Below are 21352 nucleotides of genomic sequence, written 5' to 3' on the forward strand. Positions count from 1 at the left end.
ATTTGTTGGCATACAACTGCTCATAATATTCTCTTATAATTGTTTGCATATCATTGGTGTTGGTCGTGATCTCTCCCCTTTCATTCATGATTTTATTGATTTGGGTCCTTTCTCTTTCTTTTTGGTAAGTGTGGCTAGGGGTTTATCAATCATATTAATTCTTTCAAAGAACCAGCTCCTACTTTTGTTGATCTGTTCTACTTTTTGTTTTTTTATCATGGATTTCTACTCTAATCTCTATTATTTCTCTTCTCCTGCTGGATACAGACTTTATTTGCTGTAATTTTCCCAGCTTCTTTAGGTGTAAGGTTAGGTTGTGTATGAGATCTTTTCTTGTTTCTTGAGCAATGCTTGTGTTGCTATATATTTCCCTCTTAGGACCACCTTTGCAGCATCCCAAAGGTTCTGAACTGTAATGTTTTCATTTTCATTTGCTTCCATGTATTTTTTACATTCTTCTTTGATTTCCTGGTTGACCCATTCATTCTTTAGTAGGCTGTTCTGTAACCTCTATGTATTTGTGTTTTTCTTGTGGTTCACTGCAAGTTTTATGGCATTGTGTCCTGAAAATATGCATGATATTATCTCAAATCTTTTTGTAGTGGTTGAGACCTGATTTGTGACCCAGTATGTGGGAACATTCCGGAGAATGTTCCACATACACTCAAGAAGAATGTGTATTCTGTTTCTTTAGAATGAAATGCTTTGAGTATATGTTACATCCATCTGGTCCAGTGTGTCATTCAAAGCCTTTGTTGCCTTGTTGATCTTCTGCTTAGATAATTTGTCCATTGCTATAAATGGGGTGTTAACATCTCCTACTATTATTGTACTATTATCAAAGAGTTTCTTTAATTTTGTTATTAATTGGTTTATATATTGGCTGCTCCCATGTTAGGGGCATAAATATTTATAATCCTTAGATCTTATTGGATAGACCCTTTTATTATGAGATAGTGTCCTTCATCTCTTATTAATCTTTGGTTTAAAATCTAGTTTGCCTGATACTTCAGCTTTTTTTTGATGTCCATTGGCATGATAAATGGTGCTCCATCCCCTCAGGTTCTTTTTTTTAAAGATTTTATTTATTTGACAGAGAGAGAGAGAGAGAGAGAGAGAGCGCACAGTAGGCAGAGAGGCAGGCAGAGGGAGAGGGAGAAGCAGGCTCTCTGCCAAGCAGGGAGCCTGACATGGGGCTCAATCCCAGGACCCCAGGATCATGACCTGAGCCAAAGGCAGCTGCTTAACCAACTGAGCCACTCAGGCACCCCAACCCCTCTTTCAATCTGGGGGTCTTTGGGTCTAAAAATGAGTCTCCCGTAGAAAGCATATTGATGGGTCTTGTTTTTTTTATCCATTCTGATACCCTATATCTTTTGTTTGGAGCATTTAGTTCATTTACATTCAGAATAATTCTTGAAATATATGAATTCAGTGCCATTGTATTACCTACCTATAAAGTCGCTGTTCCTGTAGATTGTCTCTGTTCCTTTCTGATCTTTGTTATTTTTGGGCTCTCTCTTCGCTCAAAGGATCCCCTTTAATATTTCTTTCAGGGCTTGTTTAGTTTCACAAATTCCTTTAGTTTTTGTTTGTCATGGAAAGTCTTTCTCTCTCCTTCTATTCTGAATGACAGCCTTGCTGGATAAAGTATTCTTGGCTGCCTATTTTTCCCATTTAGCACGTTGAATATATCATGTCAGTCCTTTCTGGCCTGCCAGGTCTCTGTGGACAGGTCTGCTACCAGCCTTATAGCTCTATCCTTGTAGGTTAAGAACCTCTTGTCCCAAGCTGCTTTCAGGATTTTCTCTTTATCTTTTTTTTGTTAAGGTTTTATTTATTTGAGAGAGGGAGAGCAAGTGAAGGAGCACTAGAGAGCAGCATTGGAGGGAGAGGGAGAAGCAGGCTTCCTGCTGAGCAAGGAGCCTGACGTGGGACTGACTCAATCCCAGGACCCTGGGATCGTGACCTGAGCCGAAAGCAGATGCTTAACTGACTGAGCCACCCAGACACCCTGATTTTATCTTTGTAATATGAAGCTTCACTATAATATGTTAAGATGTTGATCTATTTTTAATTTTGAGGGGGGTGCTCTGTGCCTCCTGGACTTGAAGACTTATTTCCTTCCCCAGTTTAGGGAAGTTCTCAGCTGTAAGTCATTCAAATAAACTTTCTGCCCCTTTCTCCCACTCATCTTCTGGGATTCCTGTAATATGGATATTATTTTGCTTTATGGAATCGCTGTTTCCTCAGTCTACCTTCTTGATCTAATAGGTTTCTTTCCCTCTTCTTTTCAGTTTCCTTATTTTCCATCCATTTTATCTTCTATATTACTGATTCACTCTTCTGCTTCATTCATCCTCTTTTTTTGGTCTCCATGTAGGACTGCATCTTGGTTATAGCATTTTTAATTTTGGCCTGACTAGATTTTAGTTCTTTTACCTCTACAGTAAGAGATCCTATAGTATCTTCAATGCTTTCTTCAAGCCCAGCTAGTATCTTTATAATCATTGTTTTAAATTCTAGTTCAGACATCTTAGTTATATCCATATTGATTAAATCCCTGGCAGTGAGTACTACCTTCTGTTCTTTCTTTTGTGGTGAATTTCTCTGTCTTGTTATTTTGTCCAGAAAAAAAAGGAGAAAAAACAATAACAACAATGACAACAGAAAAAAGAAAACAAAACAACAAACAAACTAAACAAAACATAAAAGTAGATCCTGGTTGTGTTTGGTCTGGTTAAAAGAAACTAGATCCCAAAATGCTGAATGAATGAATGAAAGGAAGAAAGAGAAATATATATATCTATATATATATGCATATATAATTATTAAATAAAATACAATGAAAGAAAGCAAAAAATAATATATAAAGCATATATGTAGATAAAAATTTAAAAGAATAAGAAAAGATTTGGAAAAGTAAGAAAATAACAAAAAGGAATACTAAAAGACTAATGAACAAAAATGTGAAGAATGCTATATAGTGTTTTCCCCAAGCTGAAGCTTTGTAGCCCCTTATGATTAATAAACTTGGTGAGTGAGTTGTTTGTGCTGGTCTTCTGGGCTGGGGTTGGGGGGAGAGGGGGAGGGGGGAGGGGGCGCTGTTGCACTGATTCTCAGGTGGACTTGCCTTGGTGGAAAAACACCTCCAATGAGCAGAGGTAGGGCTTGGTGTAACCAGCTCTGGACTCCACTAGGTGGCACTGTTTTGCTCCCTGAAGGCTTTCAGCACTGATGGGCAGGATGAATATGGAGACGCCCCCCACTCTTCAGTGAGCCCTCACAGAAAAGCAATCAATCAGTCTTGTCGCCCCAGTTTCCATGAGAACTCTGTGTTCACCTGGCCTGTGACCAGGCATTTTTATCTCAGGCACAAAACTGAGTTTCAAAACTCCAAATTTTAGGGACTCCTGTGGGGCAGACCCATGTTGATCTTCCTGGAGAGGGGGTCCTCACCACATTTCTGCTTTTTGCTGGACCCCTCCCAGGAAAGTGGTCGCATGACTACTACACACTTTATGGCAACACAGAGCAGAAAGCTGGCACCTAAACTCACTGTTCTAAGCCGGCTTCCCTGCTCTTATGCCTAGGAACTCTGCCACACTCAGGCACCATCTGTTCTTCTTGAGACCCCGGGGATCCTGAGAGCATGCTATCACACCTGGAATTCTGCCCTGCTTCACCATTTGAGCACCTTTAAGCCAGGAGCATGCCCCACTGTAGCAGACTTCTAAAAGTTCCAATTTTGCATTCCATTGCTTATTAGTATTTTGTGGTATCCTCTTTAAGCAGGCTCCCACCCCTCAGCCATATCCTCAGCTCTATCACACTGGATTCAAGTCTGCACACCTCCTACCTTCCAAAATGTGGTCATTCTGTTTTTAAAGATCTTATTTATTTCAGAGAGACAGAGAGAGAGAACAGGAATGGGGGGAGGGGCAGAGGAAGAGGGAGAAGCAGGCTCCCCACTGAGCAAGGAGCCCGATTCAGGGCTTGATCCCAGGATCCCAGGATCATGAGCTGAGCTGAAGGCAGACACTTCACTGACTGAGCCACCCAGGCACCCCTGTGGTCATATTTTTCTACTGGTAAACTTGCAGCATTTGTTTTCTCAGATCTCCTACTGATTTCTCAGGTGTTCAGAATGATTTGATAACTATCTAGTTGCATTCGAGGTATGAGACAAACTTAGCATCCTCCTATTCCTCCACCATCTTACTAATTGCAAAGAATTTTTAAGCAAATAATTACTTACTTCTTCTGTATTAATAACAAGCTTGGCTAAGAAGAGACGGATATTTAATGATACCGATGGATTTCCTAGTTTGTCATGAAGAAATTTCATCCACGGAGGAAGATTTTTTGGCACTGAACCCTGAAATGATACATTCAAGATTACCTTAAAAAGTGGAAGAAAATAACTTCACATTTTGATATTATGAGCTGACAAAGTAAGACATGAGCAACAAAAAATGTTTAGTAGATATAGAATTTGGTATTCAATATTAAGTGTTCATTCTTACTATGATACCATGAACAGTATTAAATGAGACAAGATTAGCAGAAACAAACCTCTCCTCCTTTAGGTAGTATCTGATTTCTGTGCATGTGCTTAATCAGGGCTGTCATGGTCGCCATACATTCGTGTTGATTGAGCTCATCCATCTCTAACTCTAGGACAGCATCTTGGACCATGGGGTCTTTATGCTCCTAGGAAAAGGGAAGAATCCGATGATGCAGAGTACACTGTTAAAATTTTAGTGTATATAATATTCTGACTTTTGGGGCAATGTCATAAAACACACACTAAGGTAACTGATAAATTGGTAATAATATTAAACACATTTGTTGGGTTTTCTTATTAAACAACTTAAAAAAAAAAAAAACAACCCAGGACCTCATGTCTTCTTTACATTCTAGATACATATTTTCCCTCTGACCTCTATATGCATGGTCACTCCCTCCGGGGTCATACTTAGTTCACACCATCCATGCGGACACATGCTGCTTTGTACAAACACTAAGATCTTTTTCCAAATGTTTGTGTCCTGGGAGGCCCCAGAACTCTCAACACCTTGAGAGCAACAGTCTCCATGATTCTTAGTTGCCACATTATGGAGAAAGCGAACTACTGAAACACAACTATCAGATAAATTTTCACCTATATTTTTTTCTCAGTAAACTAAAAAATGTAAAATCCTTAATTTGCCTTTTTAATCAATAAAATTTTAATCAATAAAAGAACAAAACTTTTAAAATTCTTAGAAATTATAGCAGAGGTAATCATTTTATAAGTGTAATGATGAACTGAAGTTTTACATACACATATAGTAAATTTTACACACACACAGAGTGGAACAATAAATTGTAAATAATAAACAGTAATTTTTATACAGTCAGGGTTATAAGAAACATGAAAAAAATAATGAGCCATAAAAATCAATCAGAGTAATCTTAATGTCCCTTTTTTCCATATACCTGGTAAGGTGTCAAAGGAATTAATCACAGTATCTGACTGCATTCAGATCTACTCGACACGTTTTTCAGCCAAAATTATTTGTCAGGATGCTTCTCACAAGGACTGGATAGATCTGAAACTGGAGACTCAAGTCATGCAATCAAATTGAAGGCATGAGGACTGAACCCAAGATGACTCAATGTAAATGGCCTATTCATGAAGGATGAGTCTCACCAGACAATGTAGCCATAATAGAACAAAGTTGTACTTTTTTATTGCCCAGCACAGACGTACGACATAATCTGGGTGAAAGAATTAATGAATGGGCTCCTCCTTGAAGCATTCATTACAAAGGAAGAAGCCAACCATACAGGCAACATAAAGTACAGTCAAACTCAACTTCAAAAACACTGTACTGCTCCTGTCCTCCTCAGGCACAAAACCACTTTGGCAGACCAGAGTGGGACAAGAGCTGCCTGGCAGTGTCTGGGAGTGGGGAGGAGAGAGTGGGGTGCCTGCCTGTGGTTCAGGACCCACTCCAGGAAGGCATCAGTGTTCAGAGGACAGCAGAGGGGTTGAGGGAAGGAAGAGGTGAGTCAGTGCATGTCAAAGAAACCAGAAAGGGAAAAACTTGAATGAACCCTGGATGGGTTCTGTGGAGCTCATGGTTTTTACACATTTGTACACATGGGTGTGCCTCTGTAAGTGCACAGATATGTATCTACCTACACGTTTCCTAGCTCTGTTCATGAGGTTAAGCTATCATTTGTGAACACAGATGCATTTAGTTATCTGTTTGATAACATCAAATACTTGAGCAGCTTCTTCATTTTCTGCAGAGGATAATACAACAGTCACATCAGCATGGCATCTGAGTCTCTATGGTAGTTATCTTTCTCACTGGAGACCCTTAAATGCAGTTCTGATTTCAAACACTAATTTTTTTTCCCAAGATTTTATTTATTTATTTGACAGAGAGAGAAACAGTGAGAAAGGGAACACAAGCAGGGGGAGTGGGAGAGGGAGAAGCAGGCTTCCTGCCCAGCAGAAAGCCTGATGTGGGGCTTGATCCCAGGACCCTGAGATCATGACCTGAGCCGAAGGCAGACGCTTAACGACTGAGCCACCCAGGCGCCCCTCAGACACTAATTTCATTAGTGTCTTTCCTCCTTTCATCCTACTGATGAAATCCAATTGCCTATAGGATGGAAGGCTGGGACTTAGATCCGGGTAAATTCTCCAAACACTATTATCTGAGGACTACCCATAGAGAAGTGGCTTCTCCTAACAATGAAGACCCCCTTCCTTTACAAATGCCAACAATATTTTTTAATATACAAAATGTGATCACCTGTCTCCTAAAATGACCAGGGGTAGATTTCAGTTCTTGGGAACAGTATGAATAGCTCTGAACTCCAGTTGAGAAATCAAATTGACTCATTTCCTCACTCAGGCTGCTGTCTGCCAAATATGACAAGGAAGATAGATAATGAGGGCCACCTGAAATATAAAGAAGAAAATACATGGATTCAGATTGGTAAAAAATGTATTTCTCTAAGCTCAAATGATATTAAAATTAAAAGACTGTGTTAACTAAGGCTTTTTTCTATTCTGTGATTCTCAACAGATTATTCAGATTAAACAAAGCAAAAGGAAAAGGGGAAAGACCTCCTTTGGTTTTGTTATTATTGAGCAATTATTCTCTACTGTCATGGACAGAGAAGTTAAACTGTATACAATTTCTGGATATGATAGTAACATAATTTCCTTGCATTTAAAATTTTGATGGGGTACATTTTGCACATAGTCTAACACAGATGTGGGAAAAGATACTACTGAAAAACAACTAATCCATATATGTAAGGAATTTACAACATTGGTCCAAATTTTATCCCCAAGTCAAGAAAAAAAAGCTATGAAGAAAAATAAAGCAAAAAACTAAAACAAGGAGCATGTGGAGCAAAAGACAGTTAATTTTAAATAGGGAAGCCAGGGAGAACTTCCTTCAAAGGTTAGTATTAAACAAAACGCTGATATCTGGGACTAAGATTACTCTAGGTTTAGGAAACATCACGTGCAAATGCCCTGGGGCCAAAGTGAGCCTGGTGCCTACAAGCATAGGCAGGGGAACAGTGCTGCTAGAGCAGAGTAAGCAGGAAGGAGAGTGGCAGGGAGGCAGCAGGCAGGTCAGGGACCTTAGGCAGCTCTGTCCTCAGGGAAGTGGGAGATGACGGGAGGTTTGGAGCAAAGGAGTGGCAGGATGGGACTTATATTTTAACACATTTCTGAATGTATTTAAACAAAAAACAAACATAATCCATATGCAAACAAATAACTAGCAACCTATCTTGCACTATTAAGAAAAGCATACCATTTCTCAGCCCTCTTTGGACATACTGAGGTTTAGCTAATTGCATTTCTTTCAAAATATAATTCTATTTGCCACTTAAAACCTTTTCAAACTCAATTTCAATGTTTTTGGATATGTAAAATATTTTTTATTTACATAGCAAATACCATTTGTTACATAACAAATTGGAATCATTCTCATCATTTTGAAAACATCCTACCTGAATCCCCATTTGTGGCTTCCCTGGCTTCTTTCCTAATTTCAATGTACTTTTTCTTTCTTTCCATAGGAACCTATTAGGCAAAACAAATACACAATTTAAAACTTTTTAGAATCATGATCATACATTTTCAATTTTAGTAGCAATTTGGCAAAAAAAATTAATTTTTAAACAAGACTTTTATCAAATTTAAAATCACCAAAAAGTATCCACGAAGATAGGTGAGTACCCTTAAGAAATGCATTTCCCACAGAACCCCACTGAGGCATTTGCCTCCCCACTTGGCTCTGGGACCAAGTGCAGACTAAGTTCTGGTAGCTACATGCTCAGATTACCAATAGTCTGTACTTGACCTATGAGCCTCAGTTTCCTTAACTATACAGTTATGCTATGGCACTTTACAGTGCTATTGTAAAGTTCAGAAGTAACATATAGCGAGTGTCTGAGTGCTATTTTTGTTTGTTTGTTCCTTGAAAATACACCTTGAAAAATGTTCCCAGTCTTGTTCCAAAAGGGCACAATGCAGGAAGCAACCATTTACATGAACTCATGTACCACTCAGACATGGTGAAGTCAGCAGCCATGCACACTAACATGAGTGACAGCTCCTGACCTAGACCATGGTGCACAAGCTCTGGCACTGTGCCCAATTCCCATTTCCAGTGGGCTGTGACAGGCTGCACCTACAACCTCCCACCAATTGCTGAGGCTGGCATGTCAAACTTAGCTTGACTAAAATCAAGCTTGTCACATTTGCCACAGCAAGTTTTCCAATTATCCCCATGACTTCTACTCACAGCGCTTCCATTATCCTGCCAAATCACCCAAGCAGGCCATAGCATTATAATTCTGTATCTGGATGGATCTCAATTTCACTAACTAGAGGAATTTACTCAGCAAGCAACTTCTGGGATATGTCCTAACAGCTCTTTTTATCGCCATTTTCTATCTTTTACTAGTTAAGAAAGGGAAAAATCAAGTTATGATAATTTTTTTTATAATTGCCTGAGATTGTACCTCGGGCTGAACTACATTAAACTACCAGATTTTATAGTTCAAAGCAGACTTGAATATTGAGAATTTAACATGTTCAACTTAACATTTTTTTTTTCTATAAGTACTTGGTAAATTTTTTAAACTCGGTAACACCACTGAAAAATTTCACTCACCTCAACTTCTACAGGAAATGTATAGCAGTGCTTCAGGTCAATCAGATTTTCCAAAATAAGCAAGTTCTGTAAATTCAAAGAATCATATAAAAATATCTGAATAGTGGAAATCCTTATTGCTGATGCTACTATAGAATTAATGCTATTTAATAACTCATGGGAAAGCACTTCAGCTTTAATGTGTGTGTGTGTGTGTGTGTGTGTGTGTGTGTGTGTATGCAGATCTATAAGAGCTACATCTTTAATATTATAAGAATGTGCAAATTATGATATAATTTTAATTTATATAGTCTAACTTGAAATCCTACAGTGACAGCAACTGTGAAAATTTCAGAAGTCTACCTTTTCAGGTTTTTCAGTGAAGAGAAAACCTTGGTAAAATTTTAATTCGGTGAAGACACAGCAGATAACAGAAATGGCACAGTTGTATGCAGCACAATGGTAAAGTCTTCTCCTCTCCAGCAACTGATTCTCACCCGTCATGTTCTCTGTAAATGCATCATAGCACAATCTGCAGAGTAGATCCAGGTTAAAAATTAATTCATATAACAGGGAAATTGTTGCTCAAGCCCAGCAATGCCAGACAACAGGATCTCAATTCAGTTCAGCCTTTTCTGAGTGTCAAGTTTGTGTCTGGCATAGTACCAGGTACTGGAAATAAAAGACAAGCAAGTCACTGAACCCATGCCCATCTCAAGGCAAAGGCAGCATCCAGGGATTTCAGCACACTGTGGTAAGCACAGCAACAGCAACCAGCACAAGTTAAGAGATGGAAGCAAGGAGGATGGATAGTAACCCAGGTGAAGGAATCAACAAAAGGTTTTAAGAGAAAGTATAAGAACTGTGTTTTGAATTCTAAGTCAGTCAAAGGGAAAATGTATGTGAGGATTACGAACAGAGAGAAGAGTGTCACTTACAGTAAGAGCTAAGCCACACAGTGTGTTCAGAAGATGAGGTGGGTGCAGCAGTGGCTGGCAGTGAGCACAAGGTGGAGAGGGGTGTGTTCCTACAAGAGCTTGCCTGCCATGCTAAGGAGCTCAGACTTCATTCTGCAGGATGGGGTCTCCAAACAGTGCCCAGGTGACCAACTACTTTTGAAGAGTTCTGTCAGAACATAGCCATGCCCATTCATTTACATATTATTTATGGCTGCTTTTCCAGTACAGTGTAGTAGTTGCAAGAGACCAGACAGCCTGAAAAGCTGAAAACAGTTACTATCAGGCGAGCCCTTTACAGAAAAATTTTGCTGCTCCCTGATACTGAAGATGAAGTTCTTTTGAAGTGTCTTAGGTCTGAAATCTTTTAGGTAGGAGAATGAAACAATCAGGTTCATACTGTAGAGGTATTATCATACTGGCAGTAGTATGGAAAAACTGAGAGAGACAAGCCCAGGAGTGGGGAGAATAACTACGAAGGAGATTGCATTGCACTGGTTCACCAAAGAACACCAGGCGTTACAACACTATATGAAGGAAGGAAGATGAAAGAAGGGCCCCAGTCTTGGGAAGGCTGAGGAGATAAAATCCACCAGATCTGGTGACTGACAGGGTGTGCATGGAGACTGGAGAGATGAAGAAGGAAAAATAAAACAGGGCTCTCATTGGTGCAAATGAATGGATGGTGATGTCATTCCCAGAGGATATAAAATAAGAATAGGGTAAGATGAAAGTAAGGATAAGCTTCTTTGGGATATGCAAAATGAGATATAGCAATGTCTGCATTCAATATTCACTAAGAGGGAACTTCATTAGAAGGTCAGTTTTAGAGAAAATGTATTCGATTACTTTGTATTTTATAGAATACCTGCTTGAACATACCTGCCATTCCTTTCATTTCAAATTGCAGTCAGGAAAAAAATACTTTCATATTGTAAATCACACCATTAAAAATATATCAAGCTATTAAGGGAGGGAAAATGGTAGGAAAAAAACAATAATAACAGAAAAAAGTTTTACTCCTTGTAAAAGATGAGTATAGGATAAAACATGCTACCCAATAACCTGCTACATTAAAGTCTAAGTAGTTTGTACATAAGAAAAAAAACCAAGAAAACTATAAAAACTGGTATTTAAAACTTAACCATTTATTCACATTATATGCAAGCATAAAAATATATGCATCAAAAATATTAATGAATCAAATACAACAAATCATATACAATCAAGTAACAAAGTTAACTAAAACCTTACTTGATAAGTGTCTTTGTAAGTTCATTTCCTTCTGTAACACATGAGCCGTTGAAAACTTGATTAATTTTAGATTCTTTCGAGTGAACATCCTCTTTTGAAAGACGAGAATACATCACATGTAGCATTTTATAATAGCCCATCTTCTTGGTGATTTGAGTATCAAAGATAGATTCATTTAGCTAAGAAAAGGTAACAGATGATTATCTTTGGTCTTACCAAACATGAAAAATAGTTTATTGAATATATTATTCAATTAAATAAATATATTTAACACTCAATGCTCTTTACATAAAAGTAATTTTAACATAGATACTGAATCACTTCAATAGGAGACCACCCAAGATCAGGAACACAGGTATAAATATTTATGTGTTATATTGAGTGTGGCAGGAAGTAATGCAGAATGTCCAAATAGTAAACTTAGGACATGAGTATAGGGCTTTTGCACAAAATCTTATCGAAGGCATGACAATAGCAGGTGAAACTTCAATGTATTAAAAAACAAAATTTTCAACTATTTACAGTAGTTTCTAAAGATACCACATCTTAATCCCTAGAACCTGTGAATGCAATCTCATAAGGCAGGAAAGGACTTTTCGAATGTGATTAAGGATCTTGAGATAAGGAGACAATTCTGGGTTGTTCCTGTGGGCCATAAATGAAACCACATGTAATCTTGTAAGAAGACAGAGAGAGGGATGAGACATACAGGAAAAGGCAATCTGATGACAGAATTAGAGGCCAGAATGATGTAGCCACATACTGAGGAATGCCAGTAGCCACCAGAAGCTGGAGGAGGCAAGGAGTGGATATTCAGGGCCACTGGGGCAAGCGTAGCCATGACAAAACCATAAATTCAGCTCAGTGAAAATAATTTTGGACTTCTGGCCTCCAAAACTGGGAAAGAATAAATTTCTGGTGTTCTAAGCCACCAAGCTTATGGTAATTTGTTACTGAAGATGCAGGAAACTAATAACACATTCTGGTATCAAGAGTTGGATCTGCTCTAACAAATAGATGATAAGTAGAGCCTAAAATAAATTTGCCATGCAAGACAGAAAAAGCCAACTGCCTATAGTGACTGCTAGTAGAAATACCAACACTGAACGCATTGCTGGTGAGGACTCAGAAGGAAATGAAAAGCATGGCAGAAAAAGCTAAAACTCTTACAGAACATCTCAATCATCATAAACACATTTTTGGTAGAAATTGGATGTTAAAGTAGTTGCCAGTGAGGTCTCAAAAGGAAATACGTAATGTATTTTTGGAAACTGGAGGAAAGAGGATCCTTGTTTTACAGTGGCAGAAAACTTAGCTGAGTAAGTGTTCTATAGTTACACACAAAACAGAATTTGTAAGCCATGTACTTGAATATTTAGCTGAGAAAATTTCCAAGCAAATTTGTTGAAGGTGCTGCCTGCTTTCTTCGTTGCTGCTTATAATACAATGTGAGGTGCAAGAAATAAATTGAGTTAAGAACTACTGAGCAAAAAGAACCAAAATGTGATGACTTGAGAAATTCTCAGCTTACCCAGATGGTAAAAGATGCTAACATTAGGTAAAAGATGCTCTAACATTCACTGTTAGAAAAGTGGCTCTGGAGAGAAGAACAAGGACTTGAGCTAGTGCTGAAGAAATTAAGCATGGTACTCATGGATGCCCTCAACCATTTCAGCAGAATCAGGAACAGAGATGCCATTATCCATCAAAGATCTGTGGAGGACTCTCTTATCTAATGGAGTAAACCTCCAAGACACAAATAGGAGAGCTTTATAGTTTTTGAGAACGTCATACCAGAAGGAACACCACCAGCTTGGACTGAAAGGGACAGAGACAAAATGAAATGGGGGAAAAGAAAAGGCTCTTGTACTCCCTGAATTCTACAGGCAAGAAACAGATTGATAAAACTACTCAGCTGCAAATATATGCTACCCTTCAAGAAAAAAGAATGACTCCAAAAACGGAGCCTTTGGTCCAGAGGGCAGAACATTAAGCCACAAAGCATTATTCCCGGGTCTCGAAACCTAACAGAATTTGCCTGCCTGGACCTTGAAAGTGCTATGGAACACTAACTTCTTTCTTACTTCATTTTCTCCTTTTTGGAACAGGAATGAATATAATAGTCATCCCAACTGTTGAACCACTGTCTTCTGGAAACAAATTATTTGTCTTCTAGTTTCACAGGTCCACAAATGGAAAGAACTTTGCCCCATAACAGATCACACCCATATCTGATTCATTATGATTTAAATGATGAAAGTTAGGACTCTGAACTGATGATATTCAGACACAATTTTGGACTTAAAAGTTGATGAGGTAATGCATTTAGACTTTGGGGGATATGGGATGGGATAAATGTATTTTGCAAATGGGAATATTTGGTGCAGGCGGCCTGTATTCAGCTGAATAATATCCCCTTACAAATACCCATGTTTTAATCACTGGAACCATGAATGTTACCTTATATGATAAAAAAGGATTATACAGACAAAATCAAGTAAAGAGATGGGGAGATTATTCACATGGGTCCTAAATGCAATCATATGTTTATAAGAGGGAGGCAGAGAGCAATTAGACAGAAGAGGAGGAGGCAATGTGACCATAGAAGCAAAGAGAGGAGTGATCCGGCCACAAGCCAAGGAATGCTGGCAGCCACCAAAAGCGGGAAGAGGCAAAGAACGTATTTGCCCCTCGGGCCTCTGGAGCCTTGCAACACCCTGACTGAAGCCCAAGGATGCTGATTTCTGGCCTACAGAACTATAAGAGAATAAATTTCTGATGTTCTAAGCCACATTGGTGGTAATTTGTTACAGCACCCTCAGGAACCTAATGCAGAACCCATGTAAATACAGATTGTTATCAAACTGTTGAGGTAACACTCCTTGAGCACTAAAGATCCTCTGAGTGAACACACTGAAGTTTTTAAGGACACCAATCAAGGAGATTTGTCAATATTTAGTAATATTAAATTTAATAATAGATGTACAATACCTTCGTAAATCTAGACTTCAACACATCAACGGCATCCACTACAATTTTGCTGAAGAATTCTCTCAAAGCACTCAGGCTACAATGCCACAAAAGGGTGAGAAGGGAGCGATCTACAAAAGCTTGGCGAGTAACATTTGAAAGTAGGTCGTCCCTCTTGAACATTCTGTACACCCTTTCCAAAAGGGCTAATTGTGTGACACATGAACTCCTAAGAAAAAAAGAAAATTATATGAACATCCCTGCTTTGAACAAATATTTTACGAGTGCCTACCCACATAACAAGCAAAATAAACACCAATGATTATAAATAACTTTAAAGATTATTATATATAAAAACCATGAAATACAAGAAGCATTTGTACATGAACCATATTATTGTACTCATCCCCAGAAATCTTCATGCCAAATTTAGGCATTAAGAAGAACTGTTTTCATTTACTTTTAAATCTGGTTTCTTTAGAAAACATCTGGAAGGCTTTGGGATAGTCTCAGGCCTGAAGATGATCACAGTACCAGAATCTGAAACTCAGGAGTTATAATTTAAAAATTCTAGTCTCTTCCTAGTAACAAACTGACATTCCTATCTCCTATACAGAGAAATATTCATCTGGCCCTTTATACTCTCATCTGGAATATAAGATAGTTGAATGATCATCTATAAGATTTTGTGTATAAACCAAGAATACAGTTAGTTTCCTCACCTACAAAAATATGAGGTTAAGACTCAATGATCATTAAAATCCTTTTCTAGTTCTAAAATCCTGATACTCAGTAGTTAAATATTAACCAGGGCAAAAATGTTCAATTTAGAAGGTAATTCAGTCATAAAATTTTAAGGCTCAGATCACTACCAGATGCTACATGGGCTTCTGTAATATTTATTTGGGCACTATCTTAGATTTAAATTCTTTTGAGGAGCTTCCTGATAGTGAGCACAGCAGAGATGCACAGCCCTAAAACTCTTACAGAGAAAGCTAAGAGGAGGAGGAGGAAAAGAAAAAGAGCAAAATCTGATTATAAAAACGGGCCAGAAGATAGTTTACTAAAAATAAATGCAAATGAGCTTTAAATATATGAATATATGCTCTATTTCATTCGTAACGAGAAATATAAATGAAAGTAACACTGAGAAATTCTTTCTCACCTATCAAATTGGAAAAAATCACAATATACTCTACTGGCAAGACTATGATGAAATAGACACTCTTGTACAGGGCCAAGGGAATGCAAAAAATTATAGCCTCCAAATAAGGGATGCGGTGAAAGCTGGCAAAATTACAAATGCATTTACCTTTTGAATTATGTTTTGGAATCCATGCTAAAGATATTGGCAAGGAAGGAGAGGAAAAGATGGCAGAGGAGTAGGGGAACTTATTCAAACTGATCCCCTAAATTGAGCTGGATATCTACCAGACCACTCTGATCACCCACAAAATCAGCATGAGATGTAAGAAGATATATCTGAATCTCTACAAACAGAATATTGCAGGCAGTTGGTTTCGAGGTATGATCTGGGGAGCTGTGATTCTGCGGGCAGATATCGGGAGATAAATGGAAGGGGGAGGGAGCCTTCCAGATCCTGCACCATCCATGTAGGCCTCTGGTGCTGGGAACGGGGCACAGACTCACAGACCGGTAGAGGTGGGGAAAGGACTTTAGGGCAGCCCTCTGGACTGAAACCTGGACTGGTGGGGCCACATGTGAGAACTGGGGGTGGCTGGTGGTTTTAGAAGCACAAAGGGCAGAGACGTGCCTCGACTTGGAAAGGAGAGCTGGGAGCACTGCTGAGGGGCGCACAACTCACGACACTGCAGTTTTTAGCAGCACAGACAGAAATGGAAATAGTGTGGCCTGGAGAGCTCACTGAAGAACAGACTGCGATCTCTCTGTTCTAAGGCAGAGTGTTGGAAATGGTCTCTTCTGCTCTGACTCTCGGAAGAGACGTGGAAAGCCGCCAGGGAAAGCCACCAGAGAACAAAAGCCCCCAAAAAACGGTTTTCACTGAGCCCATTCCCCCCCTGCCACAGGGGGCAGGGCAACTGTGCCTAAACAGGGTTGCCTGAGTAACTGCACGACAGGTCCCTCCCCTGGAAGACAGGCTGGGAGAACAAAGGGTAACAATCCTAAGGCCCCTATAAAACAGGTGCATCTCACTTAGGTTGTGGTGAATAATTTGGACTCTCTATATTCCCTCAACCACCCCTCAATAGAATGACTAGGAGGATGCCCCAAAATAGGAATGACTCAGAGAATGTGACTTCTGCCACAGATTTACAAATGAATAGAGATATAAGCAAGATGTCGGAAATGGACTTCAGTTATAAAGATGATAGCTAGAATGGAGAAATCCATTAATGGCAACATAGAGTCCCTAAGGGCAGAAATGAGAGCTGAACTGGTAGAACTTAAAAAATACTATCAATGAGATCCAATCTAATCTAGAAACTCTAACAGCAAGAGTAAATAAGGCAGAAGAAAGAATTAGTGATCTGGAAGACAAATTGATAGAAAAGAAGGAAAAAGAGGAGACCTGGGAGAAACAGCTTAAAATCCATGAAAACAGAATTAGAGAAATAAGTGATGCCATGAAACATTCCAATGTCAGAATTATTGGGATCCCTGAGGGGGTGGAGAGAGAGAGAGGACAAGATATATTTGAGCAAATCGTACCTGAGAACTTCCCTAATCTGGGGAATGAAACAAACATTCGCATCCTAGAGGCAGAGAGGACCCCTCCCAATATCAAGGAAAATAGACCAACGCCCCCGGCATGTAATAGTAAAACTTGCAATTTAGAACCAAGGAAACCATCTTAAGGTCAGTTAGGGGGAAGAGATTCCTTACGTACATGGGGAGGAACATCAGAGCAACATCATACCTATCCACAGACACCTGGCAAGCCAGAAAGGGCTGGCAAGACATATTCAGGGTATTAAATGAGAAGAACATGCAGCCAAGAATACTTTATCCGGCAAGGCTGTCATTTAGAATGGATGGAGAGATGCAGAGATTCCAACACTGGCAGAAACTGAAAGAATATGTGACCATTAAGATGGCCCTGCAAGAAATATTAAGGGGGGGTTCTACAAAAGGAGAGAGACCCCAAGAGTGATATAGAATAGAAATTTACAGAGACAATCTATAGAAACAAGGACTTCACAGGCAACATGATGATAATAAATTCGTATCTTTCAATAATCACTCCAAACATGAATGGCATAAATGTACCCATAAAAAGGCACAGGGTTGCAGACTGGATAAAAAGACAGGACCCATCCATATGCTGTCTACAAGAGACTCATTTTGAACCTAAAGATACATCCACACTGAAAGTGAAGGGATGGAGATCCATCTTCCATGCCAATGGACCTCAAAAGAAAGCTGGGGTAGCAATTCTCGTATCAGACAAATTAGATTTTAAGCTAAAGACTGTAGTTAGAGACACAGAAGGACACTACATCATTCTTAAAGGGTCTATCCAATGAGAAGATCTAACAATTGTAAATATCTATGCCCCCAACATGGGAGCAGCCATCTACATAAGCCAACTTAACCAAAATAAAGAATCATATTGATAACAATACGTTAATTGTAGACCTCAATACTCCACTCTCAGCAATAGACAAATCATCTAAGCAGAAAATCAACAAAGAAACAAGAACTTTGAATGACACGCTGGACCAGATGGACCTCATAGATATATACAGAACATTCCACCCTAAAACAACAGAGTACTCATTCTTCTCGACCACACATGGAACTTTCTGCAGAATAGACCACATACTGGGCCACAAATCAGGTCTCAACAGATACCAAAAGATTGAGATTATTCATGCATATTCCAGACCATAATGCTTTGAAAATGGAACTCAATCACAAGAAAAAATTTGGAAGAAATTCAAACACTTGGAAGCCAAAGACCACTCTGCTAAAGAATGTTTGGGTCAACCAGGAAATCAAAGAAGAACTTAAACAATTCATGGAAACCAAAGAGAAAGAAAACACATCAGTCCAAAACCTGTGGGATAGTGCAAAGGCGGTCTTAAAGGGGAAATACATAGCCATCCAAGCCTCACTAAAAAAAATAGAAAAATCCCGAATTCACCAACTAACTTTACACCTTAAAGAACTAGAGAAAAAGCAACAAATGATGCCTAAGCCACACATGAGAAGAGAAATAATTCAGATTAGAGCAGAGATCAATGAATTAGAAAGCAGAAACACAGTAGATCAGATCAACGAAACCAGAAGCTGGTTCTTTGAAAGAAGATCTCCCATAAGATCAATAAACCACTGGACAGACTTATCCAGAAGAAAAGAGAAAGGACCCAAATTAATAAAGTTATGAATGAAAGGGGAGAGATCACGACTAACAACAATGAAACAGAAAAAAATTATTAGAAATTATTACCAACAACTATATGCTAATATTGAGGAACCGGGAAGAAATGGATGCCTTTGAATGAGAGCAAGATGGCGGAGGAGTAGCAGACCAAAATTTCATCTGGTCCAAGGAATTCAGCTGGATAGGGATCAAACCATTCTGAACATCTACAAATTCAACAGGAGATCGAAGAAAAGAATAGCAGCAGTTCTACGAACAGAAGAGCAACCACTTTTTGGAAGGTAGGACGTGTGGAGAAGTGAATCCGAGGCAATATTTCGGAAGACAGACCCCGGGGGCAGGAAGCTGGCTACTGGCAAGTGATAAAGCAGAAGAGCACAAAATTGGAACTTTTAGAAGTCTGCTCCACTGAGGGATGTCACTCCAGTGGCTAAGCGGGGGTGGAACCCTTGCTGGGACAGTGTGGTCTCAGGATCCTCAGGGTCACAGAAAGACCGGGGGTGCCTGAGTGTGGCAGAGCTCCCAGGTAGCAGAGTGGGGAAGCTGACTGCAAAGACGGAGCCAAGAAGTAGGCTCTCAGCTCAGTACTTCCATAAACTGTGATCTGCGGCACAGTCGGGCCACTACTCTTCCAGCAGGGACCCAACAAGCGGCAGAGTTGGGGAGACTGCCCTTCCTCCTCGGGGAGGAGTGGCGTGGGAGTGCACCACAGGAATCTGCTGGGTTTGGAGACTCCAAACGGGGACCTGTGCCTGAGACAGAAATGCTCGGTCACAGGCCGGGTGAGCACAGTGTGTGGCTGGAGACCGGAGAGACAGGAGTGATTGACTGCTTTTCTCTGGGGACTCACTGAGGAGCGGGGCCCTGAATTCTCGTCCTCCAAAGCTGTACAGAAAGTTGTATAAAAGCTACCGAGAGCAAACCCAAGCAGATTACTTAGCCTGGTCCCTGGCAAGGGCTGGTCAATTCTGCCTCGGGCAAAGACATTTGAGAATCACTGCAACAGGCCCCTCCCGCAGATCAGCAAGAACAGCCAGCCGAGACCAGGTTTACCAATCAACGAGAACAGTAGAATCCAGCACTAGGGGAATACAGCACATAGAATTCATGGCTTTTTTCCTGATGATTCTTTAGTCTTCAAAGTTAACATTCAGAATTTTTTTTTCTATTTTTTTTTGAATTTTTCTTTTTCCCTTTTTCAACCATCTTATCAATCCCTTTTTTAAAAATCTTTTTCATTTTTAGTCATATTCTATCCCTTCATTATAGTTAACCTTATTTTTTGTGTATATATAAATTGTTTTCTTTTTAAAATTTTGGGATACAGTTTCTTCTAACAGACCAAAATATACCCTAAATCTCTAGTGTATGGGCTTTGTTCTGGTCTCCTGCCTGATCACATTTTCTCTTTTTTTTTAAATTTCTCTCCTTTCTTTTTTCAACCAACTTCCTATCTTATCAATTCCTTTTATAAAATCTTTTATAATTTTCATCTTTACAGTCATATTCCACCCCTTCATCATACTAACCATTATTTTTGTACATATATAAGTTTTTTCTTTATTTAAAATTTTGGGAGGCACTTTCTTCTAACAGACCAAAATATGCCCCAAATCTAGTGTGTGATCAGATCATACTGATCTATGCACCAGCCTGATCATATTTATTCATATTCTGTTTTTTTTCTTTCTTTTCCTTTCTTTCCCCCTGGTTTCGGGGCTCTTCTGATTTGTTTAGTGCATATTTTTCTGGGGTCTCTGTTACCCTGTTAGCATTTTGTTCACTCATTCATCTATTCTCCTCTAGACAAAATGACAAGATAGAAAAACTCACCTCAAAAAAAAAGAACAAGAGGCAGTACTGACTGCTAGGGATCTAATCAATACGACATTAGTAAGATGGTGGTACTAGAGTTCAGAATGACGATTATAAAGATTACTAGCTGGGCTTGAAAAAAGCATGGAAGTTACTAGAGACACACTTCCTGGAGAAATAAAAAACTAAAACATAACCGAAATCAGTCAAAATCAAAAAGGCTACTAATAAGGTGCAATAAAAAATGTAAGCTCTAAATGCTAGGATAAATGAGGCAGAAGAGAGAATTAGTGATATAGAAGACCAAATGATGGAGAATAAAGAAGCTGAGAAAAAGAGATAAACAACTACTGGATCATGAGGGCAGAATTCAAGAAATAAGTGATACCATAAGATGAAACAATATTAGAATAATGGGATCCCAGAAGAAGAAGAAAGAGAGGGGCAGACAGTATATTGGAGCAAATTATAGCAGAGAACTTCCCTAATTTGGGGAAGGAAACAGGCACCAAAATCCAGGAGGCACAGAGAACCCCCCTCAAAATCAATAAAAATAGGTCAACACCCCAACAACTAAAAGTAAAACTTACAAGTCTCAGAGACAAAGAGAAAATCCTGAAAGCAGCTCGGGACAAGAGCTCTATAACCTACAATGGTAGAAACATTAGATTGGCAGCAGACATATCCAAAGAGAGCCAGCAGGCCAGAAAGGACTGGCATGATATATTCAGAGCAGTAAACGAGAAAAATATGTGGCCAAGAATACTATATCCAGTCAGGCTGTCACTGAAAATAGAGGGAGAGTTAAAAAG

At 39.2% G+C, this 21352-nt stretch overlaps 1 protein-coding gene across 4 annotated transcripts in view; it reads right to left on the reverse strand.

Moving 5' to 3' along the window:
- Positions 1-21352, reverse strand: part of PRKDC (protein kinase, DNA-activated, catalytic subunit) — a 240692-nt gene that overhangs the window by 113487 nt on the left and 105853 nt on the right. For all 4 annotated transcript variants that reach the window (XM_027608954.2, XM_027608960.2, XM_027608975.2 and 1 more), the window contains 8 exons: positions 14381-14588; positions 11390-11568; positions 9543-9711; positions 9201-9266; positions 8032-8104; positions 6813-6961; positions 4576-4713; positions 4259-4378 (listed from right to left, as the gene is read on the reverse strand). In XM_027608954.2, the coding sequence (XP_027464755.2) occupies positions 4259-4378; positions 4576-4713; positions 6813-6961; positions 8032-8104; positions 9201-9266; positions 9543-9711; positions 11390-11568; positions 14381-14588 (1102 nt within the window). The remainder of the gene's footprint in view (positions 1-4258; positions 4379-4575; positions 4714-6812; positions 6962-8031; positions 8105-9200; positions 9267-9542; positions 9712-11389; positions 11569-14380; positions 14589-21352) is intronic.

Source organism: Zalophus californianus, chromosome 4 (genome assembly GCF_009762305.2).
Source record: "Zalophus californianus isolate mZalCal1 chromosome 4, mZalCal1.pri.v2, whole genome shotgun sequence".
NCBI classification, from domain to species: Eukaryota; Metazoa; Chordata; class Mammalia; order Carnivora; family Otariidae; genus Zalophus; species Zalophus californianus.